Source organism: Rhineura floridana, chromosome 14 (genome assembly GCF_030035675.1).
Source record: "Rhineura floridana isolate rRhiFlo1 chromosome 14, rRhiFlo1.hap2, whole genome shotgun sequence".
Classification (NCBI taxonomy): Eukaryota; Metazoa; Chordata; class Lepidosauria; order Squamata; family Rhineuridae; genus Rhineura; species Rhineura floridana.
This window is the reverse complement of record NC_084493.1, coordinates 39,423,583-39,444,877: the sequence shown is the minus strand read 5'-3', so window position 1 is coordinate 39,444,877 and position 21,295 is coordinate 39,423,583. Positions and strand designations below refer to the sequence as shown.

The window sequence follows — 21,295 nt, the reverse complement described above, 5'->3', positions numbered from 1 at the left end:
CGCAGCATCCTCCTCCACTGTGGGAAGAGGCCCAGCGGTCGCTCTCTCGCCGCCGGTAAGGAGGGGCTGGCTCCCGGGCAAGGCCGTCGCCCTCGGGGGCCCTCGGTGGGGGAGGAGCTGGAGAAAGGGCGAGCGCAGATCTCGGCCCCAGGCAGGCAAGACGCGCGGGGCCGACCCGGAGGCCAGGCCAGCCTCCCTCCCTCCCTCCCTCCCTCCTCTCTCTTTTGCAGCATTTTGTAAATTGAAATGAAGGAGGAGGTTATGATAACATCATTGCACATGTTTATATTACTTTAAAGGAGGAGCAGAAGCGAAAGGGGCCTTCTCAGTTTAGTAGCATAAGGACAAAGTCTCTCCTCTGGGGGAGGGTAGCCCCCCTCCCAGCCATCACGCCGATTTCCAGCATTCCTTTTCCTCTCTCTTCCTGACACGAGGCAAAAATAAAAGAGAGGGGGAGCTCTTAGTCATGAGTATTCCACAGGTAAGCAGATCAGTTTGCAGGACCATATACCTCAGAGGGGCTTCACTGAGGCCTGGAGGCAGCCTAAAAGTTCAGGTGGGGGCAAAAAAGTGGAGAGGGAAAAAAATTGTGATAAATTTAATTATTTTTTGTTAAAAAAAAGGGGGGGTAGAAATTTGTTTAGCCTCCCCCACCCATACAGGTCTGGCTTCACTGAGACTACATACATAAAGCTCAAAGTTGCCCCCTTAAATTAGTAGCAGCTCTTTTTAATTAAGTACAAAGGCCTTCCCATGCCACTAGCATTTAAGGGAAACAACCCATCAATGTGAGGCACATTGTCGCAGCCAATCCTAAATATTTCCACTCATTTAGAAGTTCCATTGAGTTCAACAGAATTTACCTCCCTAATGTAGGAGTGCCGGCTTGGTTTTAAAAAAATGAACAATCTATAAAGCTCTAATTAAGTATGTCAGTTACATACCAGTGCTCTCAGGAAACATCTTCAATTTATTTAATTTACACAGGAACTGAGAATGACTTCCAAGGAGAAAACACCACCAAGTCCCCATGTAAAGAATGCAGCCTCTTTTCAGTGGCTTTCTTGTGCAAACCCTGGCAATCCTGTGTTTTCTTGTATGCTGGATGCAAAAACTCTCACCTCTAGCAATTTCTTAACTAAGCCTCACCTTTTGCTCTATAAAACAACATCAGGTGAATATGGTGCTATGCCACCTACCACACAAATGGTACCTTGTAAGTTCTGTCCAAGAGACAACTCCTTCACAAATCATTTGTTCACTTGTGGTTTGACACAATATAACTGTATTAACACTGGCATTGACAGAAGCAAAGTTTATGATCACCCAGAACTTTTGCACACTATATAAAAATGTAATAGTGTCTTTTTGGCTGTCAAAATAATAAAGCGTTTGAGAGGTGGCAGCTTGGCTTTTTGGTTTAACAGTCTAATACAGTATTGATACATTCTACTTGAAAGTAAAACTGATTTCATTAAGGACTTAGAAGTAAAAATACTTGGTTCAGCATTCCGTTCTGAGCACGCTACAAAATAAAGCCATGAAAACTTTTGCCTAGTTTTCACAGAGATAAGAGACTTGTACCTGAATACTGGTGGAGACTTGTATGCTTCTCTAGACACATAAAGCTAGATGTTGGGAAGAAGGGTTTTAGCCTAGCCTAGCCTTCCCTGCCATGCCTTTCTTTGTTTTTTAAATATTCAGGAAATTTCCCCCTTTGATATAGGGAAGCATTCAGGCTTCAGTATCTCCTGCTGCAGCCTAAAGCGGTGCTGCACAGATACTGGTTTTTCACTTCTGTAAGAACTAAGATTTTGTGGTGGCCCACGAGAGGACCGCTGACTTAGAAGTGCTCCTCTCACCAACTTGTGTTATTTTCCTCCGTAGCATTAGGAATGATCAGAACCAGAGACAAAATGTTGTACGGAATAAAATAAAAACAAATCCTTTTGAGGCTTCCCCAGTAGGACTGAGGACTTTTCCATACACAGAAATGTTTCCCAGTCTGTGTAAAGACCATGCTCTGCCAGCCCTATAACTAAGCAAATGGTTACACAAATATACCAGAATGGAAGTACTTTTATTGATGGTATTTTGCAAGAGGCCCTAGCCCTACTATTCCAAGAAATAACCAGAAATGTTCAGGACATTCTTATACTTCAGAGAGTATCACTTCCTACTTTAATAAAAGAATCACTAATAGAGCAATCCAAATCATGGGAAGCCAGCAGAAAGCACTGTAGCATCCACTCCCTGTTCCAGAGCTGCTGAGCCAGCTAAACGCCAGCTCAGTCAGGAGCAATGCGCATGATCTGACGAAGCAGAAGCCAGGGAGTATGTGCTCCCCAGTGATCGGGACCCACGGGAGCACTCCAAATGCGAGGAGGATGCAACGGAAGCTCCCCCGCTCCTCTTCCGCCACACCCTCTGAACACCTTGCTTTCAGCCTTCCGCTGGCGTCTACCAGGCTGGGCTTCCCTCCACCAAGAGGGGCGTCTGCCAGCAAAGCCGGGGCCTGCCACATCCAACTCCCCCCAGCCCAGCACAAATGGATTGTGCCCTAAAGCACATTCTGAATCAACAAATGTCCTTAAACCTGGAGTTAAGCCATCTTCGGCACAGCAATAAACAGCCAAATAAGAAAAGGAGGTTGCAGAAGAAGGAGCACAGCAGAAATATTTTGAGTGGGCTTTGATTATAGCCATCTTACATATTGCAAATTAGAATTTTGTTTTTAGAAATAAGACAGCTTATACAAGAGGAATGCTTTTTAATGCATTTTTCTTTGAGTATTTAACTATCACTTATATGTTTAAAAGCTACAGAGACTAGTGGTTATTACCTTACATATGATACCACATTTTATCAAAATATGCAATACTATCTCACACTACAAGTTACATTTTTCAAGTTTTTAAACAATCTTAGGTTTTTCTCTTGTTTATTGAGCAAGATAATAGAAAAAATGTATTCCAACTATTTTATATTACACATTTACAAAATAAAGGACCACAAATGTTTTTCTATTTATTAAATACTGTACTCAATAGCTGATCACCCAACCTATGCAACTTCTCCCCAGAATCATTCATTTCCTTGAATTACGTGTCGAATCTTCTCAGCATCTTCTTCTACTTTTTTATTGGTAGGCTCAATCTTGAGAGCAGCAATATAATCTTGAAGACCTAGGATTAATTCAGCATGCATTTTTAATCCTATAATGGTAGTGACATATACTCTTGAAGTAGATTTAGGCTGCAATCCAATATATGTCTACTCAGAAGAAAGCCCCATTGGGTTCAATGGGACTTACTCCCAGGTTAGTGTGTATTGAATTGCAGCCTTAGAAGAGGAAACTACTTTTCCAGTGGAATCCTATGCATACTTTCAAGCAAGTTCTCCTGTATTCAGAGGGGTTTACTCACAGGTAAGTATGTGTAGGACTGCAGCAGGGATAAGAAACCTGCAGACCTTCAGATGTTGCTCCAGATGCCCATTGACCCTATTGGTAGGAGTTGGTGTCCAACAACATCTGGAGGGCCACAGCTTCCCTATCTCTGGATGCAGCCTTAGGCTGCCATCCAAACCTACTCTTCTGCCTGCCTGTGAGATCGCTACCACCAGCTGCCTGCACAAAGCTCAAAAATGGGCCTTTCCAGGGACAGGGAAGGGTTGAGCAGGCCCAGGATCCAATGGTTCCAATATCTGCCTGCCTGCCCATCTCTGCCCTCGGCCCTGGAAAAATGTGAGCAAGGATTGCAGCAGCAGCTCTGCTGCTTCCTCACACCTCACTGCTGCCTGGCAAGGGTTTAGACAGCCCTGTCCAATACAGAACTTGCTTCTTAATCCCACAACATAGCCAAGGCAGGATATTCTCAAAGACCACTGGGTGCAACCCTACGTTGTTGTTATTCTTCCTTTAGCATGAAGTTATTTACACCAGCAAGAACTGGGAAATAGATGCACAGATTCTCCCGTAATAAGCAACAATATTTACAGACTAGGAACCTCTTCAGCAGAATACAAGCAATGCTTGCTCTTCAGGTTGGAGTCTGAACACAAAATGTTCTCTCCAGCCTTAATAAATGAAAATTTTGCAGAACTGCAAGTAAGATTGCTAGACCTCCACAACAGGACCATGACTGTGCCAAGTCACTGTTAAAACCACAGTTGTATGCAGTGGGCTGACAAGCTGTTTCTTCTTTCTCAAAAGCACATGTGGTGAATAAACAGGTAATTTGGTGCCAGGCCGTGTGAATTACTTTGGGCCATTTTCAAGGGGGAAAGTGGGTATAGTGGCTGCTTACCTTCCAACTGCCAGAAATTTAGGGAGAAATCTTGCAGAATTTTCCTTATCCAGAATAAGGAAAATAATAATAAAATATTTTTACCCCACCCTTTTTCCAAAACGAACTCAGGGCGGCTTACAAATAAAAACTACTTAGGTAAAAAACATACAAAATATACGATTAAAATAGAATTAAACTATTCGTAACATTAAAATCATGAAACATACACTTAAGATACTAAAACAATTTAAAGCATTAAGAATACAGCTAAAGCAGCATTATGGCAATGACTGCAGAAGAAAGGAACGGTAACAATTTTTACAGATTATGGAAAGAGAAGTAAAAATGATGAAAGCAGGCTGAAGTAAGGAAGCATTTTGTTACGCTCCAAATTAGATGTAAAGCTGAAGGAAACAAGACTGCAAATAATCAGATTCACAAAAGAGAGAAAACTACTTGGAAAAGTAAAGAAGGATTCCAAGGCCAGCAGGGACCTTTGAGGATTTCTCTGTTCACTTTCACACTGAACAGAGAAAAATAGTCTAAAAAATGTCTCTACGCAACAGGCTGACAGACAGACACTGAAATATTTTATCTAACATATTTAAGAAGCTTTTGTGGTTTTGGTCTAAATGCCTCATTTCTATTGCTTCTGCATGACACTGTATTAATAGCCTGTGGGTCATATATCCAACTGTCGGACTCAGAGGGGACCCACTGAAATCAACGGTTAGAAGTTAAGTCCACTGGTTTCAGAGGGTATACTATGACTAATGTGTTGTATATCACTCTGTATATCCATCTCCAAAAAGAAAACGAAAATAAAATGAGAAAACATGTCACTTTCTGGATGAACAAGCAGTTTGAAAAGTACAGACTAACAAAGGCTTGCTCCTACAAGGAATCCCATGGAGTGCAGGGGGTGACCTTAGCCACGGATCTCTCCTTACCTTCAGCATACAATTCCAATTCACAGAATGCTGCCCCACGCCTCACATGAGCTTTCACTCTAGCCTTGGCATTGTTGGGTACAGGAGGAGTCAGTAAATCCAGGGCCTTGAAAAATAAAATACACACATTTGTAAGCTGAGCTGTTCTTTGAAAGCAGTGTTAGTCACAAACATAGAATCATAGAGTTGGAAGGGGCGTATGAGGCCACCGAGTCCAACCCCCTGGTCAATGCAGGAATCCAAATTAAAGCATTTCCAGCAGGTGGCTGTCCAGCTGCCTCTTGAAGGCCTCCAGTGCTGGACAGCCCACCACCTCCCTAGGTCATTGGTCCTATTGTTGTTGTACCACTCTGACAGTTAGGAAGCTTTTCCTGATGTTCAGTCAAAATCTGGGTTCCTGTAACTTGAGCCCATGATTATGTGTCCTGCACTCTGGGATGATCAAGTAGAGATCCTGGCCCTTCTCTGTGTGACAACCTTTCAAGTACTTGAAGAGTGCTACCATATCTCCCCTCAGTCTTCTAGTCTCAAGGCTTAACATGCCCAGTTCTTTCAGTTTCTCCTCATAGAGCTTTGTTTCCAGTCCCCTGATCATCCTCGTTACCCTCCTCTGAACCTGTTCCAGTTTGTCTGCATCCTTCGTAAAGTGTGATGTCCAGAACTGGATGCTATACTCAAGACGAGGCCTAACTAGTGCTGAATAGAGAGGAACCAATACTTTACATGATTTGGAAACTATACTTCTGTTAATGCAGCCTAAGATAGCATTTGCCTTTTTTGCAGCCACATTGCAATGTTGGCTCATATTCAGTTTGTGATCAACAACAATCCCAAGATCCTTCTTGCATGTGGTATTGCTGAGCCAAGTATCCCCCATCTTATAACTGTTGCACTTGGTTTCGTTTTCCTAGAGCTGCCCCTTGGCTGACGTATGTCTAACTTTGGATATCTGTTTGGATATTAGTGGGTATCTCTCTCTATATATTATACATATATACACATACATACACGTAATTGTGATTAACAAAACAGAGGTTTTTATTGTATTACCAAAATGTTTCAGCTTCCGCCTTCATCAGCTGCTAACATACAAATGCTGTTACCAAGGTTGCAGTTATAGAGCTTTGCAAATGGAATGCTCAGAGGGGCTTCATTTGCAGAAGCTAAGTAGTGGTGGTACTGTCCTCCAGGTTCAGGCCATGTGGTGCCAATGTGTCCAGAGAGTATATCTAAATGTTCTCCCTTTTAGTCAATGCTGTTGGATCTGTTGGCATCTCTATAGCTGTTATAGAAAATTCCAACAGGCTGTGATCCTCAATGTTGAAATGTTTTGCAACGGGTTGCTCCACTTTTTTTTGCTAAGATTGCTGATTTGTGGTTTCTGAAGCATGTGTGTAGATCAGTTGTGGTTTTTCCTACGTGTTGGATATGACATCCTGGTCTTTTGCATTTGATGACATAAATTATGTTGCAGGACCTGCAGGTAATGTTCTGTTTGATATAATATGTCCTGCCTGTCCTAGTGCTTGTGAAAGTAGCTGTCTCCCTGAGGTACACACAGGTATAGCGTTTGGAGTGACAAAGATGAGACCCAGGATTGGTGATAGGTGGCTTAAGCACAGCTCCCACTAACAGTGTGCGCAAATTCGGAGGCTGGTGAAATGCTACAACAGGAGGCCTGCTGATGTCTCTAGCAAGATGCTCAGAGTTTGCCAGCAATGGGTAGCTCTCCCTGATTGCTCAGCGATAGAGATCCTGGATGGAAATCTAACACAAATGGAATCCGTTGCTCTCTTTTGTTGCTTTCAAAAACACACACACTCTATCTCTCCCTCTCTCTATATATAAGCAGCAAGGGTCATCTGTCCCTCTCCATCAAAAGGCTCCAAAACTGGCCAAGCAGTTTACACCAACAAGGCATCTTTCAAGATGTCTAGGCATAACTGTAGAAATGCTCCACAGAGGAGCCTCCAGAATCACCAATTGTACCGCCTGACGAGATCAGCCTCGCAAGACCTTCTCTCGGTCCCACCGGTGAGAACAGCTAGGCTGGTACGGACCAGAGAGAGGGCCTTCTCTGTTGTGGCCCCCACCCTCTGGAACTCTCTCCCTTTCGATCTCAGACATGCTCCCTCCCTGTCCAGCTATCGCCGAGCCTTGAAGACCTGGCTGTTCAGGCAGGCCTACAAGATTGGGACAGATTAACTTATGTTACTTTTGAATTAATGAATGGTTTTTTAGCTTAAAATTTGATTATGTTGATCTATATGTATTGTTTTTATTCTTGTTGTTCGTCGCCTAGAGTGTCCCTAACCCGGACAGATAGGCGGCTGAAAAATAAAATTATTTATTTATTTATTTTAGTCTACTCTTTTTCTGCTCGTACATCTGAGTCTAAGTAAAAACAAACCCATTCTGCTCAAACAAGTGACCATAGGTTAAGGTGTGGGGAAGCCCACCACAAAGAGCTAACATGACTCTGGCAACCTCTTCCTGACCTCAAATATGATAAAACCACCAAAGTAAGTTCTCTTTCTCTGTCAAGGCGCTTTTCCTGGTTTTTCTCCCTAAAGCAGCTGCCTGACCCTTTAACCTTCTGGGTTTCCTGCCTGGCAGCAGCCACCACCACACTGCTCTGCAGTTTCAATGGAATTGTTTCCATACTACCAGCAGAAACCAGGAATGATTTGAAACGAATGCGGATGAAAGTTAAAGAGGAAGCACAAAAGCAGGACTGCAGCTGAACGTCAAGAAGACTAAAGTAATGACAACAGAAGATTTATGCAACTTTACAGTTGACAATGAAGTCTTTGAACTTGTCAAGGATTATCAATACCTTGGCACAATCATTAACCAAAAGGGAGACAATGGTCAAGAAATCAGAAGAAGGCTAGGACTGGGGAGGGCAGCTGTGAGAGAACTAGAAAAGGTCCTCAAATGCAAAGTTGTATCACTGAACACCAAAGTCAGGATCATTCAGACCATGGTATTTCCAATCTCTATGTATGGGTATGAAAGTTGGACGTGAAAAAAGCGGGTAAGAGAAAAATCAGCTCATTTGAAATGTGGTGCTGGAGGAGAGCTTTGCACATACCATGGACTGCGAAAAAGACGAATAATTGGGTGTTAGAACAAATTAAACCAGAACTATCATTAGAAGCTAAAATGATGAAACTGAGGTTATCATTCTTTGGACACATCATGAGTATACATGATTCACTAGAAAAGACAATAATGCTGGGGAAAACAAAAGGGAGTAGAAAAAGGGGAAGGCCAAACAAGATGGACTGATTCCATCAAGGAAGCCACAGACCTGAACTTACAAGATCTGAACAGGGTGGTTCACGACAGATGCTCTTGGAGTTTGCTGATTCATAGGGTTGCCATAAGTCGTAGCTGACTTCAAGGCACATAACAATAACAACAATCATAGGCATTTATATTCTAATGTTTTAATGGGATTGTTTTGTTGTGTATTTTAATTATGGTGTAATTTTAATTATTCTGTGTTTTAACAATGTTTCCCAATTGGTTTCCTATTTTGTAAACCACTTAGAAGTCAACTGGGCATTAAGCAGCATATGTATTAAACAACAATAGTAATGATAATGATAATAGAGGCCAGGCAGGCAGAAAACTACAGCAGGCTGCAGGGCAAGGTCACTCCTGGACCCTCATTTGAATGAGCAAAGCCAGGCTTGGCAGTGGGCAGCTTCGTGTTGCACCCTCAGCCTCATGAGGGGCACACAACAAAGAAGGGGATGGGGAGAGGCAAGAACCTGCCCTCAAACCCAGCCACTTTGCTATCCCAACACAGTTTTATTTTGGTTATTTATTAAATAGTTAAGTCCCACTTCATAGCCCCAAGAGGCTCTCAAAGCGGCTTACAAAATATTCTCACAATAAAATAACACAATTAATTATGACCGACACATGCCAAATTCTAATAAAGTTCTAGGCAAGCTAGAAGATGGTGGTGAACAGTAACAGCCTTGCACAGGACATTGTAATGCTTGAATAGATACAACTGTGTGAATGTGGTATAGAGATTTGCTACAGGCTTAAAAGCTTTGATAAAAACAAAATACCTTAGAAGAATCTTCAATTGCCTTGTGTAGATTTCTCAGCCTAAGGTGGCAAGCAGCTCGATTCAAGTACAATGTTGGAATTTTATTACTGATACGAATTGCCAAATTATAGGCATTGACAGCAGCAAGGTAATTTCCTGTTGCAAACATTTTACTAAAAAAAAGGAAAAGTCTAGTTACTGAATTATTCCCGCAAGATGCAGTAATGGCCACCAGCTTGGATGGCTTTAAAAGATTAGACAAATTCATGGAGGACAGGGCTATCAATGGCTACTAGCCATGATGGCTGTGCTCTGCCACCCTAGTCAGAGGCAGCATGCTTCTGAAGACCAGTTGCCGGAAGCCTCAGGAGGGGCGAGTGTTCTTGCACTCGGGTCCTGCTTGCGGGCTTCCCCCAGGCACCTGGTTGGCCACTGTGAGAACAGGATGCTGGACTAGATGGGCCCCCTTTGGCCTGGTCCAGCAGGCTCTTCTTATGTTCTTAATTTCCAATAGGAATGAGAGTTGCAGCCAACTAAATTTTACTCAGGGTAGACCCATATAATTAAACCTCTTTAATTAAAGAATATAAACTTATCATAGAAGTCAGAAGCATGTGTTCACACATTTAGGCTGACAAGCCAACTTGTTGGCATTTAATTCCCCTTCCCGCTAAACATCGTCATCATATTGTGTGTGATAAAAGTGATTTTACACTTCCTCTGAAGCAATATCCAAACTCACTTTCCTTTGTCTTTCAACCAATCTGGATTCTTCTCCTCTTCTTTTAAATCCTCTATCTCAGCAATGTCTGAATTGATGATCCTGCGAGCCTCTGCTTCTTTACATAACCACTATGAATAAAAGATACGTGCAGTGTTTTGAGCCTAAAGTACATTTATTTGTCCTGTTTAGTAAATACATTTATTTTATTCTTATTTTCTTTAATACATAGCAAGTAAATATGCTAGTGTATGACAACAATATGGGACACCAACTCTATTCCCCTTATTTAGACTTTTGAATAGCTGTGCTGGCTGGAGTTGTAGTCCAAACACTTGAAGGGCACCAGGCTGGAGAAGGCTGCTTTAAACATAAGAAAAGTCAGAATGGATCAGGCCAAGGTGGGTCCATTTAGTCCAGCATCCTGATTCTTCCTGCAGTGACCAACCAGATGCTTCTGGGAAGCCCCCAAGCAGGGCCTGGAACCAAGCCCCTCCCCTGCTCTCTTTCCCCTCCAACACCTGATGTGCAGAGGTAAACTGCCTCTGAAAAATGGGACATTCCACTGAACTATTCTGGCTAATGGCTGTTGAGAGATTGTAGTTAGCTCAGACTTGTTCACTGGTGACTTTTGTGATAGAAAATCGGTACCCGCAGAGAAGCACTGATTACAGTTTCTTTGTAACGTTTGTGGAAAGGGTCAGAGTCACAACCCCTTTTGATGGATAGCCATAGCATACTTTTGTGATGTGTGATCAGCAAATTAAACACCATGTGAACCCAAGTTATTGCAGTATATGCACACATTCACGGAGAAGAGAAAATCCACAAAAACCACATTCTCCTTTCGTGGGGAAAGAATGTATATGGCCTGCTTCCTAACCAACTGCACAAAGGCCTTTCCAGGCAACCAGTTCACACCATCTTAAGTGCACAATTGTTTCTCACTGGTTGAAGTCTTCTTCAATATGTAGTTTCTGTTGTGGGGCTATTTCATTTTCATTCAATTTCCAACATTTTACTGATAGGAGAATGGGATTTCCCCCAGGCAACTAGCCTGGCCATTGTGATCTCTGGTTCTGTGAGGAATATAGCTGAAGGAGTGTCACTGGCTCCTACAGGATAGCATCTATGACAACATTAGCAGCCAGCAGTACAACTCCTCTTTCCTCCATTTAACGTCACACCATTTGGTGACCTTTTCAAAATGTCTTAATTTTTTCCCATTGTCAGCTGGACTTCTCATCCAGATCTTTTTTTTACATTGTGAAAACCAGCCTAGCAAGCTTGCCCCTCCACAACTGCAGCAAAGCAGCCAGGTCTTCCTACCTCCTCCTCTTCTGGAATCCTGGATTCTCTGAGAGCTGTAGGAAAGGCACGAGGGGTGAATTTTATTTCAATACTACCGGCAGAACGAGGAGCAGGGACAGATTCTTCCTTTAGCTTCTCTGAAAACATATTTCCAGAACTTGTAGCTGCAATAATCAATCAAGACACACAAGCATTTAATTTTTTAATTTATTGGTTCATAGCAGCTGGGGAAAGAAGGAGTATTGGCACAGACCTAAATAGGTTTCCTCTTTCTGGCCTTTATTTGGCAGATGTTTGGAGGGTGCTACATATGCAGATTTAAAACTAACAAGGCCGAAGCGGTATGTAAAAGGCATATTTATTTGTATCACAACTGCTGGGATCAACATTTAGAATTTACTACAATGAGAGCATCCAATATCCTGAGGGCATCTTGAATGCCTGAGGGAGCATGTCAGCACGTATGCATCAGATGGTGCCTCGTAAGACGCTCCTCAGGGCATCCAGTCCCAGATAGGGCAGTAGTTTGTACTACTTACCAGCCACTAAACAGGAAGAAAAAGGCGGGGGGAATCCTTCAGGCAAGCTAACAATCCAGAAAGGAAGCCTTTAAGGTTAATGAAGGTTGTGGGAACAGTAATTACTTTCTACAATTTTGGAGAAATGAAAGATGGTGGTGTACATCTTTTGGTTTTCACAAAAACCCAACATATTTGTAAAATACTATGTAGAAAATATCATCCGTTACCTTCCTGACATCTTCGACCACTGACAAGATTCCATGGAGGGTGTCCTTTTGAAGTTTTATTTTCTTTCTATGTATTAGATCTTGGACACATGTGCAACTGAACATGGAAGCTGTTCAGCAGTCTCTGTGCTATAATGGTGTTTGTATGGGGAAAAATGCCAGCCAGGATTGCTTTCTGCCTTCTGAGGAGTGCAGGATCTGACTCAAGGCAGCTCAAGACATCTATACGAAGCTGTTGGGAGCAGTCATCAAGAGATGTGGAGCGAGGTGTCAGCAGTATGCTGATGATACCCAGCAATGTTTCTTGGTAACATACAAATTGGGAGAGGCAGTGGAAGCCCCGGACCAGCACCTAGACTCAGTGATGGGCTGGATTCAGGCCATTAAACTGAATTGGAGCAAGACGGAGGCGCTGTGGGTTGGTGGTTCCGGAGTTTGGGTAATTGGTCAGTTGCCTGCTTTGGAAGGGGTCGTACTTCCCTCTAAAAGAGCAGGTTCATACTCTGGGGATGCTCCTGGATCCATCTTTGTCACTAGAGGCCCAGGTGACCTCAGTGGCTAGGAGTGCCTTTTACCACCTCCAGCTGGTAAGACAGCTGCGGCCATTTCTGAATCAGGATAGCCTGACCACTGTTCTCCATGCACTGGTAACCTCCAGGCTGCTCTATGAGGGACTGCTGCTGAAGTTGGTCTTGAAGCTGCAGCAGTGCAAACTGCGGCAGCACAACTGTTCACTGGGGCAGGACATCACCAACATGTGATTCTGCTGCTGAAAGAATTGTGCTGGTTTCCCATTAGCTATCACGCTAAGTTCAAGGTGCTGGTTTGAGTGTCGAAAGTCCTATACACCTTGGGACCAGGATACCTGAAATATCGTCTTACCCCTTATGTAACCTATACATCACTGCACTCTGTAGGTGAGGGCCTCCCACAGATACCATCTTATCAGGAGGTCTGTTCTGCACAGCATAGGAAGCGGACCTTTAATGTTATGGCACCCACCCTTTGGAATTCCCTCCCCTTAAATATTAGAGAGGCACCATCTCTGTTGTCTTTTCAGCACCTATTGAAGACCTTCCTCTTTCAACAAGCCTTTTAAGTAGAGACCTTATCTCAGTCTGAATTTGTGTTGAAATTGTTTTGTAAAGATTTTTTTTAAAGATGTTTTATAATTTTTTTGTGTTTTATCACTTGTTTGCTGCTCTGGGCTCCTTCTGGCAGGAAGGGCAGGATATAAATTTAATTTTTAAAAAATCTGAGCTCATATTAGCAGCTGCCCAGCTGGCCAACACTCTTCATTACCCAGGCACCCACCTCATTCATTCTAGCAGGTGATACCACAGAAGAGCAAATTATTATGCTGACAGTTCAGCAAGCAAGAAAAGCATCTGGAATCAAAGTGGGAAAACACAGTTCAACAACATACAGTAAGTGGAAAAATAATACTGAACCTGGATACTAGAATGAAAACAGACTAGAAATACTTCTACAAGTGAAAATATGGAAGGTTTGCACATTTAGTTTGTTTTGAACACAGCAAGAATATTTTACCTCCTGCCATTGTACTTGACTTGACTGTTCCTCTATTAGATTTCATTTTCCTGTTCTGTTGCTTGCTTTTCTCTAGCGTTTTTCTCCATTCCTGATGCGACTGGTATTTTTCTTGAACCTTCTTTTGCTTCTCATTTTGCTCTTTCCATTTCTCAATCTCCTTGGTGGCTTTTTCCCGTTCTTCTTCTTTCTGCTCTTCTATTCTTTTTCTTTCTGCATCTTCTAGCTAGTGGAATTACAGAACTGTCAAATCCTGCCATACAATTACTTCGCTGGCACTTTAAGATGCAAACGCCTTCCTCACAACCCATCTCTTATATTCAAGACAGCACTTCTTCGAGGGAGGGGATGAAAATTGCAGTCCACAAGTGACGTCCAACCAACCTGAATGGCCTGGAGCGAATCTGCCAAGAAGAATGGGCCCAAATCCCTCCAACATCATGTGCAAAGCTGGTACATACTTACCCCAAAAGACTTAAAACTGTCGTTCCAGCAAAAGATGGCTCTACCAAATATTAATGGGGGGGGTTGAATATTTATGCAAGCAACATGTTTCAGTTTTTTATGTTTCTTACAAACATTTCTGAACATAAAACTAATGTCACCTTACAATAATTGATTTTGAGTTTCAGTGTTTCAAAATAAAATATCATACAGAACGAAATTACAATGTACCATTTGTAATTCAGTAATATGAGAGCACTGGTCAGGGGTCTGATTACGTTTGCAAGACAAAAGTATAAACCACTACCACCACCCATTCTCTCAACCAATCACATGCAGCATTCACCAACACTCCATCTCACTCACTCCCCCTCCCTTCACTACTTGCCATATACAACCTAATACCAATCTCTACCGTAAATAGGATAATATATGTACACTGAAGCTCACTGGGTGACCTTGGGCCAGTCACTGCCTCTCAGCCACATGAAAACCCTATATTCATAGGGTCGCCATAAGTCAGAATTGACTTGAAGGCATTTTAAGGTGCACTCCCATCCTGGGCTGATCGAACCTCCCCTTCAATTCCTTCCACGTTTGAAAGGCCCCATTTTGCTTTGAAGACCCTTCAAAGGGAAGCATCACCTGACATTGCTATGGTATCAGGTGATTGACAGGTGAGTGCCCCCCCCCGTCAAGTTTGGCCCACCAGGGGTTGGGCAGATGAACAGCTGGCCCTCTGGCCAGAAAAGGTTCCCTACCGCTGAATTAAAGCATGAGAGTCTGCAAATGTAGTATAAGGCATATTGCAGGGGGGATGGTACACCAGTGTCCCTTAAAGAAGGGAACATGGAAACTGGATTTCCTCATAATGGGGATGGCGAGAGGAAGAAAAAAATAAATACGAATGAGACAAAGTCTGAGGAAACAGTTTATGCTTGCTATATTTCCAGTCAGTGTTACTTTTAAGGCTGCAATGCAAGTTGTAGCGTCTCAAATCATGTTTATCGGGAGATATCTGTCATGCTGGTTAACAATTCACAATTCTGTTTTATTTATTATTTATTAGATTTCTATCCCACCCTTTCTCCCAGTAGGAGCCCTGGGCATTTTCTGTTTTCTGCCTGTAAGGATGACCTGGGGAGCTCCTGACTTACCTTAATTGTGGCCTCCAGAGCAAACTTGCTACGCTCCTGTTTCCGAGTACCTTTTGCTTCTGCTTCTGCTTTGGCGTCCTCTTGTGCTTTGCGCACAGCATCCTCTCGGATTCTCTGCATTTTTTCTTTGTCACCTGAATAAAACCATTCCAGCAACAATTAAAGATCAGAGGATGCAATAAAATAATCAAGGTCTCAAAAAAGGAGAGACTCTGAAGTGAAGTCAGCTGCAGTGATATTCAGGTACTGCAAGGAAGGGGGAATCTTTGTGGGGTGGTAAGGTAAGTCAAACCCCTTTATGCCCTTCATCCAACTGCAGGAAGTAAAGGAAAAAAGGTAGTCACAAACTTCCAGTGACAGAGCTGCAACGAAGAAGATGGGAACTGAGCTGGTCTTCCTAGGCAGCGGTAGCAAGAAGAGGGCCTACAATGTGTACCCAATGGGTTGCACTCCAGATGTTGTTGGACTCCAGCTCCTATCATCCCTAACTACTGGTCATGCTGGCTGCTCGGGTGATGGTAGTTGGGAGTTCGGCAACCTCTGGAAGGCACCACTTTGGTTACCCCAGACGACAAAGATCGAGGCAGTAAGCAATCCATGGGGACTCCCAGGAGATCACAACCTTCTGATTAATTGCTACTTACCACTCCCTCGGGGCTCTTCTCTTTCCCCTTTGCAGCACAACATGATAGCAAGAAACTGGAGGGTTTATCATCCCAGCTTGACAGCTCTTACTTGATTTCCAACTTTGAAAGATTGCTTCTGGCTTTTGGATCAAACTGTTTGCACTCTCATCTGCTGCCAAATTATGGAGAGGCCCCAATTTACGCAGAGTGGCTTACTAGTGTGATATTTTCTGCCATACCATAAGCCATAGCTCTCCATTGATCTCTTTATTTAGAACAGGGTTTAGCAACATGAAGTCCACGCGCCCTTTCTGATGCTTGCCATGGCCTTTATTCATAGCCTATTTGATGGGGAATTTTGGGATCTAGGACTGGGGGTCCTTGAAGAAGTTTGAAGACACAGGCTTGAAGCAAAAAGGTAGGCCTTTATTCTTTACAAGTGTACGCAGGGTCAGCCTCCCAGAGTGCCTGGTGAGGACTGCAATGAGGTACTGTCTGCATGGCTCTTTTATATAGTACTAAGTGCAGCATCATCCTTACACCAGTCATACAATATCCTCTAAACATTACATAAAGGTTACGCCTTTCTGTAGTATTTCTAAACCAATCAGATAACATTAAAACGGGCACATGTATATTCATAATTGGCAATCATCTCCTATTCCATTGTTCTACCGTCTTTTTGACTAATGTCAATCTGTCCCCTTGACTAATATTTCCAATACACCCATCTCTTTGACTGATGTTACTACTGCTGTCCCACTTTACTGATGGTTTTGGGGCCAGTTGAGACCAGTTACTCCCAAATTGTAATCTTACTTTAATCTTTGTCTTCACCTTGTTTTTAAAATGTTTTTATAGTTGTATTGTACCCACATTCACCTGTATTTTAATGTGGTTTTATTCTGTTGTACACCGCCCTGAGAGCTTGTCGCTAAAGGGCGGTCTAAAAGTACAATAAATAAATAAATAAACAAACAAACAAACAGGACCGTATAATATTGAAGTTGCTTTGCCATGCATTACATTACATCGCTCCTGATCGGTCAAGCTCACCCAGTCCAATTGGTGTTAGGGAGACATCTTTTACATAGCTACTTACTCCCTTAAGCAATATGACCATCCATCAAATGTTAATCATACATGGACCTGTAACTGCTCAAGTCAGGGTTGTTAAAAGTTCAAGGCAGACCATACCTGTTGCTTTCTTATGATTTTCCCTGGTTCCTACAGTTCTTAGAATATATTTCTTAACTTATATATCTATATAAGAAACATATGAGAACAGGGATATATGATTTCCCCATAATATTAACTAACACCTTCCATCTTTACCACTGGAAGATCTAACCAGCACATCCAGCACTTGTTACATTCTCACTACATGCGTACTTGCTCATAAACAACATACTCATTAATCAAACGTTAATCATACACACAGGCCTGTTTGCTTCATTTCATGAGTTGAGAAGTTCAGGCTGAACTTCACTTGCCTCTCTGCAAGACTGGATTTTAGGGGTCTCAAAGGCCTGTGCACCTTTGGCTTAGTTCCTTGTGATTTTCCTATATTTCATAAACATATACCTTCTAATATCTATGTTTATATATGTAAAGGTAAAGGTGTCCCCGCACTTATAGTGTGAGTCGTTTCCAACTCTTAGGGTGACATCTTGCGACGTTTACTAGGCAGACCATTTTGTATGGGGTGGGATTGCCAGTTCCTTCCCCGGCCTTTCTTTACCCCCCAGCATATGCCGGGTACTCATTTTACCAACCACGGATGGATGGAAGGCTGAGTGGACCTCGACCCCTTTTACCGGAGATTCGACTTCCTCCTTCTGTTGGAATCGAACTCCGGCCGTGAGCAGAGCTTCGGCTGCGTTACCACCGCTTACCTCTCTGCGCCACGGAGGTTATATATAAATATTCTCCATTATATTCAGCTACTGTGTTGAATAAAAGGTTTGGGTTAGGCTTCTATATCTTCTAATAATATATCTTTCACTTAGGTTACTGTCTCTTGAGAAAGAATTAGAAATCCCCCATGGTTTGAATGTTTTCACATCCAGGACTATCTTAGAGCATGAGAACTTAATAATGAAGATGAAGAAGCACATATTAGTAGAAATGTATCAGCTATGTGTCAAATACGATATAGAGCCAGAACTAGTTAAGGAGTTGATTGGGAAATGGGCTTCAGACATTGGGGAGAATATCTCAATGGATATTTGGGGATATCTTTGGAAAAGCACACACATTTTCTCTAAATTTGGCAATAAGAAAAAATTCCTTCAAAATAACAAGCAGATGGTATATTACCCCAGCAAAGATACACAAAACATATAAAAATTACATGGCCATCCATTAAAAAAAGATGACTTTTCCCACATGTGGTTGGAACATGATATGGCAAAGAAATATTGGATAAAAATAAAAAGTCAAGTAAAAGGGACTTTAGGATATGAAATTCTGCTTGAGTCAGGGTTTTTTCTATTAAATAATATGGGAGGTTCAGTAAGGCAGGAACTTAAAGAATTGTTTTCTGAATACTGGCAGCGACTAGAGTACTTTCTGAGGGAAGTACAGACTGCTGGTTGTACCATCTATTAAAGAGATGGGTTAGCAAAGGAAGCGGGGTTGCCCTAATGGCTAAGCTAATCCACTTTATTGGAAATAGGGAACAAAGTCAAACAACTTAATGGCAAACTGGTAAAAAAATGGTTAAAGCTATGGGTTAAAATATTTTAATAACAGAGATATAAGACAAAAATCAGATTGACTATTGCATCTAGGCATCATATATGAAGATAATGTATTATTTTAAAATGTTATATTAATCAGTGTGATTTATACAGAAAAAAACTTGATTTTTAAAAAATCCAGTTGTAGCATTTGTTAAATCAGTAACAAAATTTTGTGTGCTACAAGTAGTAATACGTAAGTATGGTGATGAGATATATATACTGCAATATGTGGCAAAGACAGTTAAAACAAAATCCTGCAAGAAGGTTAGCAAAGGTTTATTGTTTAAGACCCACCCAATGTAAAACTCACCGTTTTCCATAATGAGGGATTTCCACATGGCCGCTTCTTTTTTATAGAGGATGAACAAAACAAAGCCATCCTTGATTTTTGCAGTACTGCGAACATCATCTATAGGAGCATACAGAAAGGCTTCGAATAAAAAGGGAGGAGAATTTACCTAAGAAAAACATTTAGAAATTGACATAAATACTTATGCATTTGAGAAATTTGCTTGATCAACACCTTGCTGGCATTCAAGACTAAGCTAATCATTCCCAAAATGTCATACTTGCCCTGAAACCTGCTCAGTCCCAATCATTTCAAAGGGACACAAGAGAACTACATCAGCTAAATTGCCATTCTTACCCGGGAATAAGTCCCATTGAATGCAATGGGATTTACTTCTGAGTAGACCCATACAGGATCGCACTGGTAAGCACTACCCTTTCTAAAGCGGCGCTCATCAGGTCTTCCCTGCCCAGTTGTTACGAAAGGAACTCGCAGCCAACCGAAGGCGTGTCTGCTGGCGGATGTTTCCACCGTGCATTTCCACCACAGCTGAAGCCGCAATCCTGGAAGCGGCACCAGGGACGAGCCCAGCATCGCCGCTCACAGCTTCTGCCTTCCTTACCCTCTTTCAAATGCGAACCTCGTGAAACAGCACCAGAGGGGCCTTGCTGGGCGCCCCGCGCGCCCGGGCTCCGGTTTCCCTCAGCGGTCGGTCAGGCAGGCGGATGCGCCCGCGCAGATCACGGGGGGCATCTAGCCGAGCCTCCTCTTATCAAGAGCAGCCGGCCGGCCGGCCGCCCCCAACAGAAGCCCGCCACAGCACCGCCCTCCTCCCTCCCGGCTGGTGGGCCTCAGCATGCCCGCCTTGCGAGGCCTGCTCCTGGGGCGGCCCCCGGACAGGGACAAGGACTGGCAGGCGGGGCGCCTCGAGGGCCTGGGGGGGCTCTGCGTCCTGTTGGTGTCGTGGCGGCGGACAATTCTGACTTGCGCCATTTCTCAGGTGCTGCATTAATCCCCCTCCCCGGGGACAGAGGGCGAGCCAGAGGCCGGCCGCCCCGATCCAGACCTTGAGGTACTGCTCGGTGCAGAAGATGCCAGCCCGCACGGGCGCCGGGACGGGCACGGTCAGGTACACCGCCTCGGGCGTCTGATGCCAGCGGTAGTCGCGCACCCACACCGGCATTCCCTCGTTGCTAAGGGCCGCGCCGCCGCCGCTGCTAGGTTACGGCTCCTGGAAGCTTCCCAAGCACTTCCGGCAGGCCGGGCTGGAAGGAGGCGGCCCTCTTCGGTGGTGGAGCGCGCATGCACACTACGCCTCGTAGGCTTCCTTGGATAATGTCCCGCGCGGAAGGCCACGACAGGCCTTCGAGGGGAACGGCGGATGGAGCCGGGCCAGAGGGACTCAAGGGGCGAGAGCGGGTCGGGACGCCGGTGGCAGGGCTTGCGAGGCCTCGCCGGTAGCCCCGGGGTGGTAGAGGAGCGGCCGGCCACGGCGGAAGGCGCCCGGGGAAACGCAGAAACTGTCAGGACTGCGCCTTTATTCCCTCTGCCAAAGCTCCTAGATCTTTTATTGCTCAGAGGGCATCTCCATCCTTCGAAAAACTTCCCCTGCTGAATTTCTGTTCATCAGTAATAAAAAGGTACAGGAGCCCTTTGGGCAAAAAAGCTGCGATTATCACCAGCTTGATGCAGGGCAGGCGGGCCTCCAAACTGGACTCTTCAGGAGCACAAATGTGTAACCAAACCACAAGTGAACAATAACAGTATTACCCTTTACTGACAATAGTAATTCCTCATTATATCCTTTCGTCAGTAATCCAGCAGTGTGTTGGTTATTGGTTTTAAGGTTCATTTAGTGTACTAATGTCTATTTTCCTTTCTACGGAGAAATTCTAATCTCAAAAACAGTTTTAAAGCTATCATGAGTGCTGGTTGCACAGTCATAGTGACAGCATTAACTCCCTTTTAATCCCTGTAAATTGCCCACAGAACACAAAGGTTAGTGCAGATCACATCTCAACCTGGGTTAAACAGGTGTGTGTTTTTTTAAACCCCAGTGTTACTCAGCCAGCAGTTGCAATCCAAGCAAAGGACAACTCAACTTGTGACCTGAACTCGACAGGATTCCTCACACGTAAGTCTCATTCATCATGTTCAAATGGACTTACTCCCAGATATGCATGCACAGGATTTCAGCCTTTGGTAGCAATGAAGGTAGGCCAAGGAGCTCTGTAGAGTAGAGGTGTTCTAATCGCTGACGATTGAAAGTCCAGCTGATTCTTTCACTTCAGTATTTTTCTGTCTGCAGGGAATCCCATAAAGTGCCCAATACTGTTATGTAAACATGAAAGCCAGCAGTTTCTGTGAATTCACACAGCGTAAAATCTTTTCTTCTT

At 43.5% G+C, this 21,295-nt stretch overlaps 1 protein-coding gene and 1 long non-coding RNA gene across 4 annotated transcripts in view; one reads left to right on the top strand and one right to left on the bottom strand.

The window, feature by feature from the left end:
• Positions 1-294: 294 nt before the first annotated feature.
• DNAAF4 (dynein axonemal assembly factor 4) lies at positions 295-20,425 on the bottom strand. Of its 3 annotated transcripts, none has more exons than XM_061594832.1 (9): positions 19,966-20,425; positions 18,921-19,068; positions 15,241-15,374; positions 13,640-13,865; positions 11,359-11,504; positions 10,051-10,160; positions 9,328-9,481; positions 5,240-5,345; positions 295-544 (listed from the first exon to the last, which is right to left on the bottom strand). In XM_061594832.1, the coding sequence occupies exons 1-9, from the start codon at positions 20,080-20,082 to the stop codon at positions 513-515; spliced, it is 1,173 nt and encodes a 390-aa protein (XP_061450816.1). In that variant the 5' UTR covers positions 20,083-20,425; the 3' UTR covers positions 295-512. The 3 variants fall into 3 exon arrangements, with proteins under 3 accessions (XP_061450816.1, XP_061450817.1, XP_061450815.1); XM_061594833.1 differs by lacking the exons at positions 295-544; positions 19,966-20,425 and adding exons at positions 2,101-3,185; positions 19,522-19,894; XM_061594831.1 differs by lacking the exon at positions 295-544 and adding an exon at positions 2,115-3,185 and having other exon boundaries at positions 19,966-20,423.
• The window catches only part of LOC133369564 (uncharacterized), a 13,103-nt gene continuing 11,268 nt past the window's right edge, over positions 19,461-21,295 (top strand). Inside the window, exons 1-2 of the long non-coding RNA XR_009758918.1 lie at positions 19,461-20,539; positions 20,957-21,033. This is a non-coding gene — a long non-coding RNA (uncharacterized LOC133369564). The remainder of the gene's footprint in view (positions 20,540-20,956; positions 21,034-21,295) is intronic.